General features: G+C 36.2%; 1 protein-coding gene across 2 annotated transcripts in view; it reads right to left on the bottom strand.

The window, feature by feature from the left end:
- LOC145997208 (putative enoyl-CoA hydratase) overlaps positions 1-24,656 on the bottom strand; it is a 103,831-nt gene that overhangs the window by 56,183 nt on the left and 22,992 nt on the right. For both annotated transcript variants that reach the window (XR_014442874.1, XM_083133962.1), the window contains exon 2: positions 4,631-4,772. Coding sequence is in view for 1 of the 2 variants with exons in the window: in XM_083133962.1 (XP_082990088.1) it covers positions 4,631-4,766 (136 nt within the window). In the remaining variant the exon portion in view is untranslated. The remainder of the gene's footprint in view (positions 1-4,630; positions 4,773-24,656) is intronic.

Here is a 24,656-nt window from a genome sequence, read left to right as displayed (position 1 = left end):
ATTATTATTTAATTTTCTCAGCATTTTGATATTGGTTCACATTTAATTTTGTTTATAGCTCTTGAGGAAGGAAGGTGCATCAAAATGTTGAGTAAATTAAAAAGTTAAGTCACTACACACTTAAAGTAGTGTACGGTGGGGTAAATGAGACACCAAAATAGCATAATTGGACATTTATTGACATGAAAAACCACCACCTTTATGTCAAATAGTACTAACTTCACAGATATGACAATTTTAATACATACTATTTAATATGTATTAGGGCAAATCAAAAAGTAAGTTATACCCCTGTATAAAAGAAACAAAACACATTAGAAAGAAAATAATTATTGGACAAGAATGTATGAACATTTAACTTCTTTCGACATCTAAGGTATTCCAAGCACTTTTCGAATCGTGTGACCAGTTTTTCCTTTCTTGTGTGTAAAAATTCCGTCCAATTTCAATTGCGTTGACTTTTGTGCTATCCTGTTAGGAATCGCAGCACCCAGTGAGAGCACAGTTAACGATGCTCCCAACTGGTCATGAATCAGCATAGACACACTATCGCATGATATGTTCAGTTCACTTCCAATCTCTTTTAATTTTCATGTGGCAGGCAAGGATGATTGCATTCACACGCTCCCTTTTGTCGATAGCGTTCACAGATGCAGGCTGCCCGACACGATGTTCGTCGTTCATGTTCATTCTTTCCTCTTCGAACATCTGGCACCATTTCCTGATCAGGGGTGTGACATTGTATTCTCACCATACACTTCGACAATTTGGCGATGGATTGCACTCCGATTATGTCTTCGTGTCCACAAAAATCGGACGTCAGAGTGCACCTCAATGTTGGATGCCACCTCAATATGACGTGCCATATTCACATGGTGACAACTTGCATACTAAACCAGATGCAGCATGGCTGCTTTGGGTATGGGGAGAATACATTCTGGACAGTGTTGCCACCAAACATAATTATTTTATCTCTTTTAGTACAGGAACACGGCTCGGGTGTACACCATTAAGCCTTGTTTTCATATGAAAAACTCAATATGCTGACCAAGGTAGAAATTTATTTTATTATAAAACATAAACTAAACGTAACATTTCAACCTTCTAGCAAGGTCTTCTTCAGACTCTGCACCAAGTACAAATGTAACAAGGTACAAAACAGGATGATATATTTACTTACGTGAAATTTAGAAGATTTCGCACTTCCGCATTGCACAATTTAATGGTTCAATCCTATTAATTTCGAAGATCCACTGTCTTCATTCACATAAGGGTACGGCATTTGAAGCGGAGATGGTACCGCCGTACCCTTATGTGAATGAAGACAGTGGATCTTCGAAATTAATAGGATTGAACCATTAAATTGTGCAATGCGGAAGTGCGAAATCTTCTAAATTTCACGTAAGTAACTTTAAACCACTTTTACCGCAACCATCATGAAGGATGATATATATACACAAAAATTACTCCCCTCCAGACTCTTAGAAAGTTGTTCTGGAACATTCTAGCAGGTGGCTTTCAATTGTCAACTGTACTTTCACCTGAAAGGCTAAACATTTTCTTTCATCTGGAAAGAATATTCTTTATAAAATTTCTTTTTCACCTATTTTATAAAGAATATGGAGGACAGAATCAAGAAAATATGCACGAAAGAATGTGAAAAAGAAGGCAAAATAAATAGCCTATGGAAACAGCTGGAAAAGAATGGCTACGAGGAGGAGGATAGACTGGACATAAACAGAAGAAACAAGAAAAGTGGCAGGGAAGAATTGGAAGAGAAAGAAAAAGAGAGAAGGTTTGGAATAAGGAGTATGGGGAAGACCACAGAAAAGATATGGAAAGTGCTTAGGAAAGCAGGCATTAAAACTTACAGGAAGGGAGGGAGAAGCACCTTAAGAATAGCAAAGAATGCAAACAAGAAAAAGGAAAACAGAAGAGGAAGGGATTATCTACGAAGTGAAATGTAAAGTCAGAGTGTGTGCATAGGAGAAACGAAAAAGAGGCTGAAAGACAGGTTGAAACAACATAGAGATGATGTACGACTTAAGAGAGAGAGAAATGTGATATTTAAACACACAAGAGAAACAGGACATGACATAGAGTGGGATGAGGCTAAGCAGATAGGAAGGGAGAAGAAGAGAATACTAGTCAGAAAATGGAAGGAGGCCAAGGAAATAGAGAAGAAAGTTGAAGAAAACACAATCAACTGGAATGGGTCCTGAAGATAAAGAAAGAATGGAAGAAAGTGTTAAAAAGAGTGGAAAGGACAAGAGAAAAAGAGGTGAGAAGAATGAAGGAAAAAGAGCGCGAGATAAAGAGTCCAACCACATTACAGATGGAAGAAAATGTTTAGCCTTTCAGGTGAAACTACAGTTGACAAGGGAAAGCCACCTGCTAGAATGTTCCAGAACAACTTTCTAATAGTCTTGAGGGGAGTAATTTTTGTGTATATATATCGTCCTGTTTTGTACCTTGTTACATTTGTACTTGGTGCAGTCTGAAGAAGACCTTGCTAAAAGGTTGAAACGTTACGTTTAGTTTATGTTTTATAATAAAATAAATTTCTGCCTTGGTCAGCATATTGAGTTTTTCAAAACTTTGATGTTCCACACACTGGTTTCTGTAAACTAATAATAATTTTTGTAATGTTTGTCAAAATATGAATTACAGCCTTGCTGCTTTATTTTCAGATTTGTTAATAACTTCTCCAATGGCATAGTGGTATCGCTGTTGCCTTGTAATTAAGAGGTCCTGGGTTCAATCCCACTATGAGTGAAGGCTCGTAGTGATTCAGATCCCACTTTAAACCGAAGGTCTAGTACCAATTAACCTATCTGTGCATAAAGTGGACTTCAAACTCAACTCAACTCATTCAGATTTGTTAACACTACCCCTCGTAACTTCTGAAAAAAAAAACATGCATTAGAACTGTGTTATAATCATTTCCAGGTATAATGTGATCAATACATAAAATTATATTGCGAGCTGTTACATAATGCAACAAATGATTGATTGATTGATTGATTTAGTTTATTTTACTTCGCGTTTTGTGCCTCTTGGCTAATTTGCGAAGATGGGGATGAGTGATGAAATGATGAAATTGATGAATGGACATTCACAAACAACCAAGCCCGACCGGGATTCGAACCCGGGACCCTTGGCGTCGCAGCGCGATGTGCTAACCACTCGGCCACAGGATCGGGCTGCAACAAATGAGAATTAGAGGGTGGGTGGCCCTGTGTAACCCAACTCACCGTGCACATTTATGAAAATTATTAATTCTACACTGAATTATGCATGTAGCACCATGGTTTATGCTGTAGAAATTGCATGATGCAAATAAACTCTTCTCCTTGTGTTTCATTTACAGATTTCATATTGTAATTTGTGTCACTGGTGATGTTATGAACTTGAGAAATCATACTCATACTGTCAAATTTCCAAGAAATATCTATTGGATATCCATTTCTCGAGATCTATTCAGCATCCATGGGATATGCAATTCTGGATATCCATGCAATGTGAATCTGGTATATATTCACATGTTATAACAAAAATGACACTAATGTTTTCATATCCTTTGAAAGATTCATTCATATAGCATCCAGTCTTCCAGCTGCATGTTATGGCTCAAACTCTGTGATGCAGTATAACCTCAAAACATTAAACAAACGCAGAGCATTCTGCATAGGTCCATTGTTTGATCCAGTGAGTGATGTATGCATGCAAGGCAAATGACAAGTGTTTGTGTGTCTGGCTTGACACACCAGTTTGAATAGACAGTGTTCTTGGTTTGAGTTGGTGTTTTAAGTCCACTTTATGCACAGTAACGCTAATCGGGACTGGACCTACGGTTTAAAGTGGGATCCGAACCACTGTGCCATGTGCCTCCACCGGGTATCGAACCCGGGACCCCTTGACTCAAGGCGACGACGCTACCACTGCACCATCGGGGAGGCCCTAGACAGTGTTCTGGTGTGGACAGATGGTAATAAACAACAAGCTGAAAATTGGTACATACTGTGCTTATCATAAATATGCATAAAAAATTAAACATTTTTTGGATGTGTAGACGTGTGTGTGGGAGAGTGAGAGGGAGAACACATGACATATACATGTGTGCATCATGAGATCCTTGACATGCCTGAATCTTATTCTGCAAATTTGTGTTTCTGCCTTTGGGATAGCAGTCAGACATGACAGTGACAGGTGCAGGAAATTTCCAAGTTGAGAGAGGATAAAGCCAGTGAGGCCAAACAATTAATTACTTTCAATCCAATCTGGTATTAATTAATAAATTAAAGGTTTTAAACTCACATTTCAAAATATGTATAACTTTATCTTAGTTGGGTTCCTGGCTTTTTATACATTTGCAAAAAATAAATAAATAAAAAATGCTGGCTCCTGAGAAAAGGGACTGGCGCTCGAATTATTCTTAGTTTTGTCTATCCCTGGATAAATTAATCATCTCTGAATCTACAGCTTAAAATTGGATTGAAACCTTGGTGGAATGTGCCTATCCTGGGAAGTGAACCCAGGATGCATTGAATGCCTTAACCCGTAAGCTATCTAGAATGTCTATTGATTTAGTAGAAATTTGCAAACAATTTAAAAGGGAGTGGATGCTTACCTTCTGTTTCTGCATCAGAACTATATGCTCTCTGAACGACCGAGAAATTCAGCTTCAAACCATTCTGAAAGCTGCGTTGTGATAGAACTTTCCATGATGCACAGGCAAAACATTTAGCACATACCAGGCGGCCCATAGTTCTCTGAGAAAAAAAAAAAGAAATATCAGTGTGATCACAGAAAAATATAATACTGCATAAAATTAAAAACTGCCACCTACTTTACAGGGCAGGGAAGCCATATTTTGCAAAAGAGCCAGAAAATATTTTCATGTACAATTTCATATTTCATGCACATCACAGAAATATGAAAATATTAGATGCAGCAAAGAAGTCCAACTGAATTAAAATTTACATCTAGTTTCACAAAAAAATTCTAGGCAGTAAGTTTCAATGCACTATTTAGAAAAAAAAAAAAAAAGAATTGGCTCCAAGTTCATTTTGTTATATTGCAATTTCATCATGTACAAATGCAATTTTTAAATGATTCGATTTTTATTTACTTCTGTTAACACATACTGCATACTTATGCGATTACTTAAGATTTTGTCCAATATATGCTTTCGTAGTTAGGTTAGGCAGGGCAGGTTTGGTTATCTTAACATTAAAATAAAGTACCTCAACGCATTCTACTAAGGTTCCAATTTACTTCTACATGAATTCCCACTGGCCTACGATACTTACAGTCACTTCTCAATGGAAAATACATTATAAATGGGAAGCACGCATGCTTGAGTAAGGTAATTTCTAAGTTGTATCTTAAACAAATAACTTTTTCGAAATCTAAACAGTGCTCATTACTTTAAGGTTCCAATTTTGTGTGACAATGATTGCCAAAATTCTACAATAATTAGTCTTCCTGCTAGGAGTGCTAGAAGAATTTGAAAAAAATCATTGCCCATTTGATATATAAAGCAAAACCAATTTTTGACATTGTTGAGGCCCTCGTCATAAAACGGCACCAGTTTATTGATTGCCAAATGATACCATCTGCAATACAAACCATGTGGTAAGGCTTATTTGACCTCACTGTCATCGTAAAACCACCAGCCAGCAGGAACATATGAAAATCATTTGGCGCTAATTCTGTGTAATATGATCAAATTGTTCACAGAGAAATGACATGATGAGACTACGTTTGCCAACCCTGGGGGAATCGCCAGGATTTTTTTTAATGTTTTTATTTTCTTTCGGTATGTATTCGACAAGTAAAAAAAATGATGACAGCAATTGTCCACCAAATCTATGCAGGGAAACAGTGGGAGAGGTTTCTTGAACACGTGTACAACATTACTAAGCAACAATGTGAAGTCAGTGCATTACCTCAGCCTGAAAAAAGTTGAGTTGAAAAATACTGGCGGGACATACACATGGGTAAAAATATTTTGAGTTTTTGGTTACAGAAATTTCCTTTGGTGTCTTTTCTTGAGTACAGTATGTGTTTTCTGTATTACACGTCAGATGCATCATTAAGTCAGAATAATAAACATGCCATTATAAATGTATGCACTGTTCCCAGCTGAATTTTAAAATCTGCGAGGATGTGGTATGGTAATACATATATTAGAATGTATTACATAGTTATTCATGCTGTTATCAGTTGAAATTTCTTTAGGAAGGTCACTCCAGTGCAAGAATTAATTATCTTTGAATCAATCTTGCATTAATTACAGTTGAGACTGCTTTATATGCAGGGACAGTGCCAGAAAATTTTCACCAAGTGGGCAGGATCCATATATTGAAAAATTAGGGTGGGCAGATACAAATTATATGTAGGAGTTTCACAAACATGCATTCTCCCCCCCCCCTTCCCGATTTCATTTGTATTTATTTTTAATGGTGTATATTTTCTTATTTATCCTTAACATACCTTTTTCTTTGCCTTGTGCTACCCTCTCTTCTCTCTCTCTCTCTCTCTCTCTCTCTCTCTCTCTCACACACACACACACATACAAGCACGTGATACTTTCATAAATTCTTCTTTCTTCTAATTAAATTTCTCATTTTAATTCTTTCTGTTCACTCCACTGTGGCGAAGGGACACAATGCCCTCACCTATTGAAAAAATGCTTGGCAGGTTTTGGTCCAGGCCAGTAGCCTTTACTTTCTCTAAAAAAAAACTTCAAAATATATACTTTCCTATGACTATTGAAACATTTATAGGAGGCAGGTTCAGGACCCTCATACTAGCAGTTAACAGCACAAGATTTCTTCCATTTAGGCATTTACACACTACATATATATATATATATATATATATATATATATATATATATATATATATATATATATATATATATATCATAGCAAATAAGTGTCGCCATCTTGAATGAATACTGTTGCTATATTGAGAAACTGTAGAATTAAAGCTTGACAACGATATATAACATGATAGGGTTCCGTAAACATTAAAATAAATTATTCCATGCATAATACGCACCACACTTTTTGGGCACAAAAATTTTGGAAAAAAGTGTGCATTATACATGAGTAAATACGGTACGTAATCTTCCTACTTCTTCCTCATTCCTTTGTATCTGCCTGTCCATGTTTCCAACTGTTAACTATGTACTTTGCTTTGTATAGGGGATATGTTGTCTTGTCCCTTTAAATTAAGAAGGAATTATCATACTACTTTATCAGATGAACGTGCAAATAACAGTAGGGATGTACTGTTTAATTCATGCGAAAATTATGGAACTTATGGAAGAAATTGTTTACCAATTTAAAAGACAGCGAAAGTTGCAATTCTGTCTGGCAACGGAAATATCTGAAATGTAATTCTTAGCATATCTAGTGGAGGCACATAGTGGTTTGAATTCCATTTTAAACTGAATATCCAGCCCCATTACTTAGATAAAAATCTCAAAAAACTGAAATGTAATTTTAGCGTATTAAATTCGAAAAGCAAGTTACACCAAAATTCGACATTTACAGTTGCGCAAGTTTCAACAGTCCTACTTTATTTGCCACTATTAACTTCCTTTACAAAACAAAATACCTTGTTTCTTCTATTGATACAGGACACATGCTGATTGTACATTATAAGAATATTCAAGGATGGCGACAGAAGGTATGTAAACACAGACAACATAGATGATTTTTTCCCTCTCTACATAATTCAAATGAATAATTTTGAATATCCAGTTATAATATTGTAAGTTTTTAACTGAAAACTCCTTCCTGGATAAGAGTGATGAATTATCCTTTTATTATCAGCTCACGCTGATTTTACAAATTGAAAAGTGCATATGAATTCTTGCATTTAATTATTGGAAAGTTTTCAAACACAAAAGGAATGCACTACTTTTGTTTATTCTGCATTGAATTCCCAGCATAAAAACGAGAATTTTCACACAAGATATCACTGAAAAATGGTAAAAATAAAGGAATTTACAGAAAATTAATACCGAAAAGTCGATGCCATTATAGAAGAGATCACTTACTGAAGTATATCTTCATCTGGCCAATGGAGGAAAAGAGATTTCTTGATAGGGTGCAATAGATATATGCATAGCCCTTTGGAAAACAAATATTTTTACATACTATATTGTGGAAAGTAATTGCGAACAAAAAAAAAATTGTCAAATTTTATCATGGTAGCTACTTAGCAATACCATTAGCAACTGAAACATGCTCTCATGGGTAATCAAAAAAATGCAGCTGCGCTAGTCATTCACTTTGGTCCGAAGATCAATCAGCACTTAACATTATCAACCAAAATCGCTAAGTACATGTTACCTCCATGTCAGGAAACAAGTGGAAAGTTCCACTTTATATTGACCGTAATCGTTACATAACTGTGCGTAGTTGACTCATCGAAAGCTGGATGAAGAGTGATTCAAGCCAGTGTTGCCACAATCTGAGGGGACAATTTCCCTTTCCAAGAGGCAAAATTTCCCTTCATCTAAACGAATATAATAATAATAATAATTATTATTATTATTATTATTAGCAGGGGTAGTAGTAGTAGCAATAGTAGTAGTAGTAGCAGAAGCAGCGGCAGTAGTAGTAATATTTCCGTTGGTCCATGCTCGTATGAATGAAAAATGAAACAAAATTTTTGCATGTCAGCTTCGTTGCTTTCTGGTCAGATGCCCCAGGTTTGAATCCTGGACAGGAATGCACTAAATCGGTAATTCTCATTGTTACAATTATCCAAAGGTACAGAAAAGAGACGTGCAATAAACTTAAAGTAATATAAGTAAATACAAGGTTGTATTCAAGTGAGCAGAAATAAGAAGGAACAGAAAAAATAAAAATGTGGATATGAAACTGGAACTTAACATATACTGTTACAATGTAGAGTCAGATACCTTAAAATTTCCCTGAAATTGTGGTATTTTTCATCGAAATTCCCTTTTCCCTTTTAGATAAAATTTTGGTCCAAATTTCCCTGCAAAAGGCAACACTGAATCAAGCTTGAAAAAGCATAATTTGGTCTAACCGCACCTGTTCTCACCAGATGGTGTATTTAGCAGTGATGATTCAGGAATGGTGCTGCCATCTATTTACTTTTCAAAACACTACGTCCAACAACTCACACTCACAAGTTCTGAATGTGTATGCAAAGAGCAACGCAATGAGATTGTAATGATTTTCTTACAAGATTAATTTGTATTATCAATAAATTAATCAAAAATACAAAACCTTTGTACTTATGTGCAGCGAGTATCTTTTATTTCAAACGATGTTTTGGTAACAACTGTTCCCTTCTCCAGGTTCTTTTTCTCGGCTACCAGAAATATGTCATAGCCACGTCAAATAATCTCAAATGTCAGGAAATGGTACAGTTTAGGTGAAGACAGAATTTGGATTTTTTTTTCTAAAACCTTTACTACCCCCGTGTTCCCTCGTTTGTTTAAAACCATTGCTGTAAAAACTTCTTGATCTAAAAACCTATATACAACCAACAGTGAGCACGGGGAAGTGAACAAGCCGGCGTCTTTTTAATGTTTTAGTTGTATATAGGTTTTTAGGGACATATGGCGAGGAATAAACCAACAGTCAGCATGGGGAAGTAAACAAGTGGGCATCTTTTTAACGTTATAAATGTATATAGGTTTTCAGATCGAGAAGTTTTTACAGCTGTGGTTTTAAACAAATGAGGGAACATGGGGATAGTAAAGGTTTTAGAAAAATTTTCCAAATTCTGCTTTCACCTAAACTGTACCGTTTCCTTTTTTCCTGACGTTTGAGATTATTTGATGTGGCTATGACATATTTCTGGTAGCCGAGAAAAAGAACCTGAAGAAGGGAACAGTTGTTCTCGAAACGTCATTTGAAATAATAAATACTCGCTACACGTAAGTACAAAAGTTTTGTATTTTTGATTAATTTATTGAAAATACGAATTAATCTATATAAAAGTGAGTAAGTCGCACACATCATAAATTATGAATTTCTTACAAGTTTATGTTCTCGAAAATGAATGATAATAGGAAAATCATTACAGGTGTCAGTGCTGCAGAAGTGGAAGAGATGGTAGAGAAGTAAAGTGTGCACCGGTGTGTGTATAAAAGTTAGGTATGCGTAATGTCATGAGAGTTACAAAACATCTCCAAAACATTAAAATATTTTTGCAAAGATTTATGGGAGTATTTGTATGTATTTTAGAATAGTGGGAATGATTGCAGAAGTAAGTTTGAAGGTTGGAGAAATTATGATTTTAGAACTACCATTTTCTTTGCTTCTGCGGTTCTCAGTGGGTAATGGTTGCCTTACACAAGGACTATCAGAAGATTTCCATGTGAGGCTTGAAGGAAGGTTTTCATGCTTGAGATGATATAATATGAGAACTGGTGTTGGAAGCATTTACAGACTTTATTTTAATTACTTTTAAAGAGCCCTAAACTTGACCTGCCTAATCTAACAATGGAAGTATTTAGCAAAGCAATACCACTTCACATCATATGACGTAGTAGCAGCAATAGTCCATATTCAAATAGTGAAGACAAAAGCAAATGAATGGCTGCTAGCAAACAAATACGCACTCAGGAATATACAGAAGGGAAAAATCATTCTTCAAAAAACATGAATGAATATTCAGGGCACAAATTTATTTTGTTTAACTGAGATTTCATCATGCTGCACATGCATTTTTACATGGTTTGATATTGATGCATATTGCGCATGTTTAGCAACTGCTTACTGCGTGTTTCCTTGAGAATGGTTTTTCACTTCCATATACTGTATAATTTTTTATTTGCCACCAGCCATTCATTGACTGTCATCTTAGTTACGGTATGACTCATCACACGTAAGTCAAACACCTTCTCAGTCAAGTGCTGAATGCTTTCATAGTTAGAATAGGCTTGTTAGGTTTAAATCTCCTGGAATAAAGACACTTTTACATTTACCTTAACAACGAAAAGATTTAACCTGATGTCAAAAGACTAAATACAGTACTTGACTGAGAAGGTGTTTAACTTACTTGCGATAAGCAAGACTCCTCAGGAACAAGTAAATAACGGTAGTATTCTGTGGAATGCCTCTTAATTACAAAACTTAAAATAAGTTGTGATATTTTCAGAAAAAATTGAAAAAGCCATTAATTTCATTTCTGGTTAAGTTAATCATACATTGAAGTTTATTTTAAAAATAGTTGTGTTATCGTTGCACCTTTCCCTTTCAACGATAATTCAAATTTTATTAAACCATGATTTCGGTCCAAAAAATCACATATTAAAATTTTATTACTTTATTAGTGTACTAAAACATACATATCGTATCGTACCCAAGGTATTGGGTAAGAAGTATAAAGTCTTAGCATAGCAGGTATCAGAGAAAGGAATGCTGAATAAGTAATCAGGCAAAGGTCGGGTGATTGACTTGGAAGGCGTATGTGGCATGAGTGTTGGAATTGTCAGGAGGTGTGATCAGTTGGCGAGAATACGAGAGAGAGTAAGGTCTGCGGATTGTGAGAGAGGAGCAAAGTGGAGAACGATTATTGGACGATGGTGTGTGATAGATTCCATGTCTGGCAGGGAGGTCAGACAAGTGATAGTTGAGAGAACAAGTGTAGGAACAATCTTCATATATTTGTAAGGCAAGTAATATCCTTTTCTTAACCAATCCATATCGGTTCAGTCATGAAGAGTATAAAACCCATATCTAACCTAAGTTAATTTATATCGCCATTCCTTTAAATGTAACCTCTTGCATTTATCACATTCAGGCCAAGCGAGTGATAACCATCTGAGAGATGAATGACGAATAGCTACATCACCCAATTAAATCTAGAGGTTCTTGGTTCGATCCCAAACGCAGCATGGGAGTTGCGTTACGATATGATATGCTTTATATTTTTTTCTGGAACCTTTGTTGTTTGGTTAATATTGTTCTGAAGTTTCAGAAAGACTGAATAATTTATAATGTAGATATAATTACTTTTCTAAGACAGTGCAGCTCACACTTGGAGGCTCTGAGAATGGAAGAAAGGATGAATCACTGAAAGTTTGAGGGGATATGAAAATGAAACCAGACAAGGTAGAGACAAAAAAAAAAGTGTTTTCTCACCACCATGGAAGGATTAAATGTGACAAGTTCCATCAAAATCTGAGAGCATGGGTTTCCAAACCCCCTTTTTTGACTGAATTGGCGTGGAATGACAGACTGAACTGCAATATTTAATACACGCTTCACGATTGGCTTGCATAAATATTTTCTTTGCTTGTGCTATTGACTTTTTCCATACTGTACGATTTTCATAAGTGGAGTATGATCCGAAATGATCTTCTCTAACCTTTTGGTTAGTTTTTGCCGTCTCACACTCTGTGGGCAGTGTCCGGAAATCCTAGACCCTCGATTTCTAGCACATTTCAAATCTTCTTTTCCAAAATGAAGTTTCTTCTAAGAAAGGGGGTTCTTAACTAGCACGGAGGGAAATTTTTAGAGATCTACGTGGTACGAAACTTACATTTTTGTAATACGAAAATTACTTACCTACGTAACATGATTAAGGCTTTTCAAGGATTCCTGTCACAGGTGTACGTCTACACATTTAATTTTTCGAATGTTAAATTTTTTGTATGCTACCTTCCTAATGTTTGAGTGAATTGTTGAAAAATAGTGATGGGCAGGTTCTAACATGCCCTTAAAGGGGGACTATAGAAAAAGGCAGGTAGCCAGAGCGTAATGAAGCGGAAGCAGGGCCACTGTAGTTCAATTATCCCAGGGGTGGAGCCCTGTTTAGCCCTGAAAAAGCAACTGTTATATATATCCATCAGTATGGGTGCAGGGGCTGCTACGAAACAAACATGGCCGCAAGTAGACTCCACCTCGCAACATGGCTAATTGTACATTGCGGAACAAAGTTCAAGGTGGCATTATGCTTTTTATAAGAAAACACAATTTTTCACATAGAGTAGTTTTTGTTATTTCTTTTTTCGCTTCCATAACACACAATACAGCGGGCAGAGGTTGACTACTTCCGTGTTCGTCACATGTGCAAATTGTACATTATGCACGGATAGCCCACAAACCATTTCCCATTTGGTTAGAATAGGCAAAAAATAAAGTAGAGTAAAATGTTCCCCGGTGCATAGCACCATGCCATGAAGGCGTATAGGGGGTTTGGGGGTAACGCCCCACACTTTCTTGATCCAGTCGTGAGTGGGGGTGATGTGATCAGCATCATGCCCCTGACCGCCTTTACCCCCCAGGGTTTCCCCCAGGTACCCATGTATAGGTGAATAGGCAAGCATAGTTAAAAAAATAGGGGTTGGAAACACTGACAGGGGGTTATGTCATCAAACGTATGAGGCATCCAGTTCACGTAGCGAAAGCAATGGCACTTGTGCGTCGGTGAGATCTTTCTCTTAAAAAATACATGATTTCCCGGTCAAATAGATTCCACGATGAAAGAAAATACCTCGACGAACGTTGTAAACCTTAGAGAAACTCATTTCCGTAAGTAGTTTCTTCTGTAAAAATGAAGAAACGTGTCTCCGATATCACAAACTGTTTCCTTAATTTCAATAAGTCTAGTTTTCATGCGGAAGAGCTGTTAATATTTGAAGGGCTCGGATATTAAATATGGTAAGTGACATTTTGATAAATATTGAGTAATAAAGTAAAATGTGCCATCCTTCAATTTTCGAGTGACATTGCCATGCCATACAATTTGCATTGGACTCAGTGAAGCCTTGTGAAATTGGTAAACACAAAACGAAAACAATTTATCGGTAACAGTTCGTTATATCGGAGACACATTTAAATCGGATATTTTGTGTTTTGCATGGTTCGTACTTAGCAATTGTGTATTGCGGAACATAGTTCAAGGTGCCATTATGGTTTTTACATGAATAAACACAATTTTTCACAAACAGAGTAATTTTTTTTATTCCTTTCTTCGCTTCCGGAACACACAATATGGCGGGCACATCTTGACTCATGTTGTGGGTAAAAAAATTATCACATGGAGAAGATCTGCCTCTTCCATGTTACGCAGTGTTTCAACCTTCTTCACCGAAAAATACCTACTATCGTGTTAGTCACCGGTGGAAATTATACATTATGCACGTGTAGCTGACGGATAGCCCCATGAACCATTCTGCATGGTAGCTGATGGATAGCCCCACGAACCATTATGCACTGTAGCTGATGGATAGCCCCACGAACCATTTCCATAAGGTTACGTTAGGTTTGGTTGGGTTGGGTTAGGCAAGCATAGTAAAAAAAAAAAAGGAGTTTGAAACACTGACAGTGGGTTACATCATCGAACGTGCAGAGTAGGGTGTTTCATTTTTCCAAAGATGTGATTTTCATATGACTTTGCTTACGCCCCGAGTCTCAGTGATGTAAAAGATATATATGCCAAATTTCAAGAAGATTGGATAATATTTAGGGGTTGCACACATTGATCACTTTTATCTTAAACTAGTGAAATTTCTAATATTGAAGTGCTTTGTACTAGTGGGCTTCTCATGTATTTCTTTCATCTTTAGCAGGTAATTGCATTTTAAAATGGGAACCAAAAGAGGAATTTGGCTGCTAGAAAAAGAGCCTAGTGATGAGTTTTTAGGAGCTCGGCTCCCTTCAAAGGAACAAGTACTTTTAGTTTTTATTTACCATCACAAGGAAATGAAAGAAACACTTTCGGATGCTGCTAAATCTACCAGTACTAAACTACAGGAAATGTGGAGGAAAGCAAATATCCCTGTTAAGATGAAGGAGAATATCCGTGCTAGTATACAGAAGCTGTACAAAGAATACCAAAATCTGGGTAAAGAGAAATCGAGAAACGCGGATAAAGCAAATGTGAAACAGCAGATTTGGAAAGGTGATCTCTTCGAGTTATTTGACATTTCCCAGCAAAATGTGATGGACATGACTAGCGTATCACAAGAAGATAAAGAATTTCTTAGGTCACAAAGAGAAGATCGTATGAGTTCGTCAATGAGTGGAGTACACAAGGTTTTCGCCTCGAAAATAACAACTAAGTGTACAAAAGAAGACAAAAATGATTCATATAAGAATAAACATTACAAAGCTATAGCTGAAATCAATAAGGCAGTTATACTGGAAGACTCATCTCCATCATCATCAGCACCTAGTGCCGAAGAGGACGAGTTTTGGCCTCCAGAAACGAAAAAATTACGGTCAAGTCCTAGATTAAAACCTCTTGATCAGACACTCACGTCTACTTGGGATCGAGAACAGCTCTCTATTCGACAAGCAAGTACTTCATTTATAGCAAGCAAATGCAAAGAGCCTTGGCCACGATGTTTCAAAAATTTCCGTATCTCCAGCTACAGTTTACCGAGCTCGGGCGATCAATAGAAGTGAAATGGCAAAGAAAATCAAAGATTCACTCTTTGGAAATCCTCCTCATTTGGTCTTGCATTGGGATAGTAAACTGTTGCCCTCAGTTGCCCATGGGAGTATCAAAACTTTGGAAGATAGAGTTGCAGTTCTAGTGACTGGCAAAGATTTTGAGCATTTTCTTGGCGTGCCTGTTGCCCTGAAAAGCACTGGTGAGCAGATGGCTGAAGTAGTTATTCGGGAAGTGGACCGATTTGGGCTACGTGACAATATCATCGGTATGTGTTTTGATACTACAGCATCTAATACAGGACTGATCCAAGGGGCACGTAAGAGAATTGAAAGGGAATTCGGACTAACATTGTTGTGGTTGGCTTGCCGTCATCACACCCATGAACTAATATTGAAAGGAGTGTTTGAGGAGGGTTGTGGCGTACCATCAAGTGGTCCTGAGATACAGATTTTTCGGGAATTCCAAAGTCTGTGGGCTTCACTTGATAAGAAGTCCTATACGACAATGCTGGGTGAAGAAAGTCCCGTTCAAGGCTGGCTTTATGAAGAACAACAAGTGAAAATGATTAACTACATCCAAAATGTCCTAAAAGACGGAAGTCATCCAAGAGAAGACTACAAAGAGTTATTACAACTCTCACTCCTGTACCTAGGAGGTTGGTCTCAAAACGACTTCAGTTTCAGGATCCCAGGGGCTCTGCATCAAGCAAGGTGGATGGCAAAGGCAATATATGCACTTAAAATTGTCCTTTTCACTAAACAGTTGAATATTCCTCAACGAGAATTGAAAGGAATGAAACGGGTTGCACATTTTGTCAGCCTTATATATGTTCGCTTTTGGAACGAGATCGATGGGCTCCAAAGAATGATTTGGATATGCTACAGCTTCTGAGCACTTACCCAGATGCAGACGTCAAAAAAAGTGCTCGCACAGTTGCTAAGAGACACCTTTGGTATTTGTCAGAAACAAACGTAGGATTGGCTTTTTTGGACGAACCTATTACTTTCAACCGTTTTTTTTTTTTTTTTTTGTTACTTACTTGTTTTCTGATTTTTACTTCTGCTTTGAATATAGTACCCTGCTTCGGCTTGCGAGCTCTGGGTTTATGGTACCAGACCGACCAGTCACTCGTAAGTCTTAAGTTAGCTAATTTGTGAAACAAGAAATAAACCACTGATATCTAATTTTACCTTGTATTGGAAAAAATACACCTTAAAATCCAATAGTCACTACATTTTACAAAACCGTGATATCAACTTTTCTTCTAATGCTGTTCTTGTGCCAGAGAATGTGATGAGGGATTTAAAAAAATATTTTAGCGACGCTCGTATCAAGTTTTAACAATCGCGGGAAACTCGCAACGCGAAGTCCGATGGCACTACTCCAAACCGAGGAAATCTTTTCGCGCCGAGAAAGTTAATGTTACTCCTTTTCTGTTACCCACCGCACTGTTCTCGTTCATTTTGCACCACTCACCCCATTGCAACTCTAAGTCTGTGATTGGTCTTTGCATAATCACACTATGCCATGTTATGCCAATAGCATTCAAGCTCTTAACTGCCTAGCGACAGCTTCTATTGCGCCACTATGCAAAACACGTTCACTGTAATCCAACACTCTTCCTACGCACTATTCCTGTTCCTTCAAATCACCCTTTCGTCCTACGTGTGCGTTATTGTACGTGACCCACAGTAATCGGTCACAATCTGCCCCTCCCTGGGCAAAAATAAAAATTTCGAGTCAAATGAGGAATTTTTATTTCTGTAGGTTGGTCCTAAATGATCAGTTCTATTTATTTTGGTCACAACTTCCTCGGTTGGTCATTCACTTTTTGAACACTCCTCGTATAATCACTACACACGCATCATCATTCCCTATCACCACATTGTGTTGGCAAAATTTATATTTGAATTTGACATTTATTTTATACAGCATAAAATATAAAAGTACAAGAGTTAATATAAAAGTACAAGAGATTATACAATATTAGGTAAATCCCTTATTTTCCACCATCCTTTATCCTTTGAAGTAGTACATTGTTTACCTAATAAGAATTAATACATAATAATATATCAAGTTCTTATGAAACACTTTTCTCTAAATACACCAATAATATAACAAATACATAGGAACCTATATTCCAATTTTTATCTAAAATATAAAATTATCTTTTTTTTTACATACAATAACTCTACAACACCCTTCCTTTCATTACACTTAAAAAAAACCTAACATTCTTATCCTAAAAATTAAACTTTAAACATATTAACATTTATACAAGCAACTACACTACACTTTACTTTTCTAATCAACTAATTACTAAATATTCTTCGAATTCTCATTGAAAGCTCTAAAACTTAGTACCTTCTAAATCCAAATTAAAAGTATTTTTTCGGTTTTCAAAACCTAGCCTATTACATTGTAACATTCAATTTTTTACAGTACTCAATTTTCTTTTCCCTTGAACATCTCCATAACTTAAGGTTTTCGACATGTTGGTCAGTTACCAACTCCTCAGTATCACAATCCAGTAGATCAAAAACTCCATTTCTAGTTTGTTTCATACAATAATAAGGCCCTATAAACAAGTCAAAATATTTAGCAATCTTTTTATCAATTAATGAACTATGCTTATGAGTCTTCAAAAATACTAAATCACCTTCTACAATTTCAGTTCTACCTACTTCTTTTTCAGCATGTTTATCTACAAATTTCTGTCTTTTTTCACAAGTTTTGACTTTCACCATTTTTAGTTTATTACTCCAGTTGACATTAATTTCATTTTCGATTCCAAATGTAGATTTCAAATTTCCATCAACCTGTTCATTTAAATGTACTGAGACAGGAGCTTCTCCTAAAGTTTCATTTATGGAATAATTCAATAAGTTAACAATTTTACTAACATACAACGGCCAATCTTTATGCATGTCTTCACAATATACTCTCATGAGTCGGTTAATCTCCTGGTGAGCACGTTCTACTAAATTGGTTTTAGGATGATAACTGCTACAGTAATATATCTCAACACCAAACTCTTTCATTTTCTGTTTGAACTGTTTACTAATAAAACAAGACCCTCTATCGCAAATCAATCTTTTCGGTATACCCAAATGAACAAAGTAACAATTAACCAGCTTATCCAGAACTTTTTCTGTAGTAGCGTTTGGTATAGCGTAAGCTACTAAATACCTAGAAAACCCATCCAACACTGTTAACAAAAATTTCTCTCTACGAGGCCCAGTAGGCAACTGGCCTTGCAAATCTACAAATACTTGCTCCCTTACGGTATTAATGACATGCATACCCAATTTGGCTTTAACAGGGTGTTTATCTGGTTTAGTTTTAGCACAAATAACACAGTCATTTATCCAATTTCTCACATCCTTTCTCATCCCTCTCCAAACAAATGATTTTATCAGCCTATTTACTACTTTATCAACACCAAAATGTCCACATTGATCATGATAAACCTTAATCACATCCGCTACAAAAATTTTTGGCAAACACAATCTCCAATTTTCCACAAAATGGTAATTTCTAGTCAACAGAACACCCTCTTCCAGTTTATAAAATTTGTTTACATTTATTATTCTTGATCTCATAACATTTCCCTCTACATTTTCCAAAATACTAATGATTTCACTCAATCTCTCATCTTTTCGTTGCGCCTGTTTTAATTGTTCCTTAGAAAAAGGTAAATTTTCAAGTTCCAAGTTACCAATTGTGTTAACAAACACTTTTTCTATTTCAAATTCCGGGTGGTTTCTTGACAATAAATCAGATAAATTATTATCCACTCCTCTAACATAAGTTACTTTAAATTTGTGTTTTCCTAATTCTAACGACCATCTACACAATCGCAGATTCCAGTGTTTAGCGGAATTCAGCCATTGTAGTGCTTTGTGATCAGTTAAAACCTCAAACTCCAGACCTGATATATACATTTCAAATTTCTTTATGCAAAATAACACTGCTAGACATTCTAATTCAGTAACGCTGTAATTTTGTTCAGCTTTAGTCAATTTTCTACTTACATTCACCCTCCATTTGAAACAAATAACCGCCAATAGCGACTGAAGATGCATCACAACTAATATAGAATTTTTTGTTAAAGTTAGGGTGACATAACATGGTTTCATTAGCAATTACCTCTTTCATTTTATCGAAACTTGCTTGTTCTATGGCTCCCCATTGCCATTTCTTATTTTTATGCAACAAATCAGCTATAGGAGCTATAATATTGGAAAAATGAGGTACAAATCTCTTCAACCATGTGAAACTTCCCAGTAACTTCTGTATCTCCTTTTTGTTTCAAGGTTCTTGCAATTCTAAAATGCTTTTTACTTTTTCAGGATTGGCCCTCACACCAGAATCAGATATAAGGTGTCCTAAGAACATAACTTCCTTCTTACAAAATTCTGTTTTTCTTAACTGTCATTCCAGCTTCGTGCAATTTTTTCAATACAATTTGCAAATGTTTTACATGATCTTCAAAAGTACTATCAAAAATTAATAAATCGTCAACATATATTATACAAAATTCTGACACATTTCCCAAAACATGATTCAAAGCACTAGTAAAGGCAGAAACGCCTGTCGTAATTCCAAAAGGTAATTTCTTAAATTTGTACATTTTCCCTTCAAAAATAAATGCTGTACATGCCTTACTATTTTCTGTAAGTGGTATTTGAAAATAACCTGCCGACAGATCAAGAGAGGTAAAATACGTCTTTCCATTGAAATTTAACAAAATCTCATCTAATTTAACTACTCTGTTTTGTTCTAGTCTTATATTTTGATTGGTTGCACGAAAATCTACCACAACTCTTTTTTCATCACTTCGAGGCTTAGGCACTACCAAAAGTGGATTTAAATATGGTGAGTGACCCAATTCTACAATATCATCTTTCTGCCACTGCTCAATTTGTCCTCTCACTTCATTTTTCAATGCAAAAGGTACAGAATAGAATTTTCCCACAACTGGTTCATCGTCTATTAACTTGATGTCGTATGTAAACTTATTACAAGTACCCGGTCTATCAGAAAAAACATCTATTAGAGGAGACAATGCATCCAACAACTCCATCTTTTGTTTACTAGTTAATTCTTCAGAAAATTGTATTCGTTCCCGCAAATCATTCATTGTAGCATCTCTGTGGTCTTTAACTTTCGCAGTTGGCAACACTTCAGCTCTCTCAGTATATTTCAAACAATCATCTCTCTCCACTTGTACGCGACTCACATTGGCTTCCTTTTCACATTCTTCCTCTTCATATTGTGTGGGTAAAAACTTAATAACGTTTCTTCCAACTTCCGTATTAAAAAACATCTTCTTTTCTTGAAAGTCTAACACCCCTTCTATTGTAAACAAAAAATCGCTTCCTAATATCACTGGTAGATTAAGATCTTTAACCACTACAAACTCCATCAATAATTCAGTTCCTTCCAGGTTAAGTATAGTCACTGTTTTTCCTAGCACTCTAGATTTCTTTTTTCCTGTGTAGTCAATCAAAATTAAATTATCTACTTTTGTTAATGAAGGTCTTGTCACCTCAGATGTGACCTTTTTCCATGTCTTCTCGGACATTATCGAAATCATACTTCCGGTGTCTACTAAGCATGTCACTTGAAGTTTATTGACCTTAGCTTTCACGCAGACTGAATGTTTAATCTTTCTTCTGTTAGCCGAACTATTCAAAATTTCTTCATTAAATGCACTATCTTCATCCACTAAATCTTCATACCACCTCACGTCAATTTCACACACTTGTAATAAACTCTTTTCTAAAAGCATTACAAATTCTCTCATTGCTAGTTCATTCCAATGCACCAAGTCTTGTCGATAATTATAACCATTTCCCATCGTCTTCTCATATTTATCTAAGTTAATTTCTCCGTTATCCTTCAAAAACAAACTATCTAGGCTGAGCACTTGAACTTTTTCTCTTTTTCCCAACTCTTTAATCACTCTATTAAAGAATGTAAGTTTTTTCCAATGATCATAACTACTATCATTCGCCACTGCAGGCACAGGAGGAACCGTACACAAAACAATCTCTTCACTCTTATTCTCCAATAAGTCTACTAACTCTACGTAGGATTTCTTAAAATCTTCCTTTTTTCCTCTTTTTAAGATATCATTTGTACCTATTAAAACTAACACTTTATCGAACTTCATGCTATGTTCTATTTTCCTTAATTTTTGTAACAAGTCATCAACTTTACACCCACTCTCACACAAACCGACATATCTTCTTCCTTCTCCGTTAAATTTCACTGATCTGTTTAACACAACGTTCGCAAATCTCACTAATTGACTGTCTCCCATCAATTCATAATCTTCAAGTACACATTTTTTCTCAACTTTCTCCACTGCTGTTCTTTGTATACTATTCTTGCACTGATTAGCACTAAAACTCACTTTATTATCTTCTTTCTTAAACTTATTCAGTGTTTCATCTACCACTGATTTCTTTGATTCGAAGTCAACTATAGTTGGTGAGGTGCAACTTTTTCTTTTACTTCCATTTTCCAGTTTATTTAGTAAAATACGAAGACTATTCCCGACTTTCTCAAAATTAGGAATACATTCACTACACAAATCACTAGGAGACAATTCCTTATTGTTAACTTCCTCCAAAAATGTTTTCAACTCGCCTACTTTAGTTACTAACTTCTCCCTCAATGGAGGCTCATGAACTTCAGCTTTCACAACTAATATGTCATTTATTTCTTTCTCGGGGTTATTTTTACTATTTTTCACTACATCACTGTAAAGACACTTTCGATTTACTATCGTCTGTCCGTTATCAGTTCTATTTTCGGTTCTTATTTTATCAGTCACTATCCGAGAAAAATCACGTGACTCTTCCATTACTCGTTTTTTGAACTAGTACGGCTTGCGGTAGAGTTATTAAAACCTTGGCCATTAACCGGTACATTTCTAGAAATTTCCTTTCCTTCCCTATTTGCTAAACTATTTCTAGTTTGATCTTCCTGTCTTCTCTCAAAGTATTCATTTCTTCGAGGTGTCGGCGAGAAACGAGCTTGCTGTGGAAATCGCCCTTGGTAAGGAAATGGCGCTGTTCCAACGTTAGAAGTTACACTTGCATTATTTCCCAGTGGAGTTATTCTATTTTGCCCATAAAAAATTCTAGCGTTTCTTTTGACTTCTACATTCCTCACAGCATATCTCCCTTCATTCTGCCTGGCTCCTCTCACTTCACCTCTTCTTTCTTCTGTCATTCTTTGTCCTGAGTTTTTCTGTCCAGCCCACAAAATTTCATGCCTTCTTATAACGTCTGCAGCCGAATTCAAAGTTTTGCATTTTGCTGCCAGCAACATTTCTCTTAGTCTAAAAGGTAACTGATTAGCGACCAAACTAACACACTTGTCTTCTGAAAGTGAAGATTGTAGCAATTTCAACTGTCTCACATTATCCCAGTAGAATTCTTCCATTGCTTTTCCGCGTTCAGGTATAAATTTCTGCGTTAATATCTCTGTCAATTTTGTAGATTTCACATCTTCAGATTCAAACTTCCTTAAGAACTTCTTTTTGAAGTGCTCATAATCGCTGTACTTAGACTTAGTTTCTAAGAACCATAACTTTGCTGTCTTAGTTAACACAAAAGGAAGTACATGTAAATACTGATATTCCTTCACTCCCATTAAAGTTAAACTTTCTTCAAGATCTTGCAAGAATTCAGACGGTAGCAAGTCATCCATTTCACCCGAGAACTTTTTCAACTTTGTTATATCACTATACTTGATAGGGCTTTCTTTTACTTTCTCTTGCTTTCTCTTTTCCTTTCTTCTATTTCTTTGTTTCTTCCTTCGAGACATCTTATTATAGGAATCGGAGTCCTCTGAGCTGGCACTCGTGGAAATACGTATCTTACTCCTAGCACCTTTCTTCAAACTTTCTTCCTCACTTTCATCACTACGAGACGACTCGCTTTCTTCGTCACTATCACTCACTCTTTCTTTCTTAATCACCCTTCGTACTGGTAGTTTAACAACACTTCCGCTAGTCTTTTCTACACTACGTCTATCTCTACGACCCCTACTTTCACCAGCAAATTTCAAACCTTTCTCTACACTTTCACCCGTCATTTCTTCATTTCTCTCAAAAACTAACCTTTTAAAACGCTTCACTTCTTCCTTAAGAGCATCGATTCTGTTATGCATTTCTCTCTCACTTTCTTTCAATTTCTTTTCAAACACTTCAACACTTTCTTCGTTATTCCTTTCTAACAAAAGTATTCTTCTTGAAATAACCTGAACCTCATTCTCTATCTCTCTTTGTTGCACTTTCAACAATTCATTTTCACTTCGCAGAGTATCACATTTCAATTCAAGGTCACCTCTATTTATTTTACACTTATTCTTAACATTACTCAATTCTTCCACTTGTATCTCTAATTTTCCTTCTGACTTTCCCACTGCAATTCCAATTTCTTTCTTCATCTCTTCATGCGCCTCGTTACACCATTCACGATGCAACCGCAACTCTTCCCTAACACTTTCCACACTAACTATTTTACTTTCTAACACTTGAAAACGCTCGATCATTTCACTCTTATCTTCTTCACTTTGTTTCACCATACATTCTAACTTCTCGTTTTGTTTTTCAAATTTCGCATCCATTTTCTCGGAGTTCACTAACAACCGTCGGAGCATTTCCATCACATTTGCATTAGTCATATCATCCCTTTTCTGATCTTCCGACACTACATCCTCCCCCACGGATTCATTTTTCTCCGCTCCACTGCACTTTGCACATGTAAACACTTTTTCCTTCTCATTCACAAAAGACTCGAACTCAACATCAGTCATACTTTCACATGATTTATGCTTCCAAAGTTTACACTCGCTACATTCTATGCTTCCATCTTCGCTCAGCATCTTGCCACAACACTCTGAAGTAATGTCCCAGTTAACTTCAGGGGCGTCATCTCTTAATTTAGGGGGCAACAGACTTTATTCTAGCCATTTCTTATTAATTAAACACAGCACCACAACACGCAGGACAAGAAAAAAAAACACATACCGCTCTCCTGGCTAGTCGATGCACAACGTCACTTTTCCTCCAGCTGTGATCGAGCACAACAAGGTCAACGCAGATATAAACAATCAAAACTACTTACCTCCTCTCAAACACAACACAGTTTATCCAACTCACTAGGAAATGTAAGGCTCTTCCCCGAAGAATTTAGAAAATTTAGAAGTAAATTTAGGATAATTTAGAATTT

This window comes from Lepisma saccharinum, chromosome 13, assembly GCF_977018435.1.
Source record: "Lepisma saccharinum chromosome 13, izLepSacc3.1, whole genome shotgun sequence".
NCBI classification, from domain to species: Eukaryota; Metazoa; Arthropoda; class Insecta; order Zygentoma; family Lepismatidae; genus Lepisma; species Lepisma saccharinum.
The sequence above is the reverse complement of the archived record's forward strand: the minus strand, read 5'-3'. Positions and strand labels throughout refer to the sequence as shown.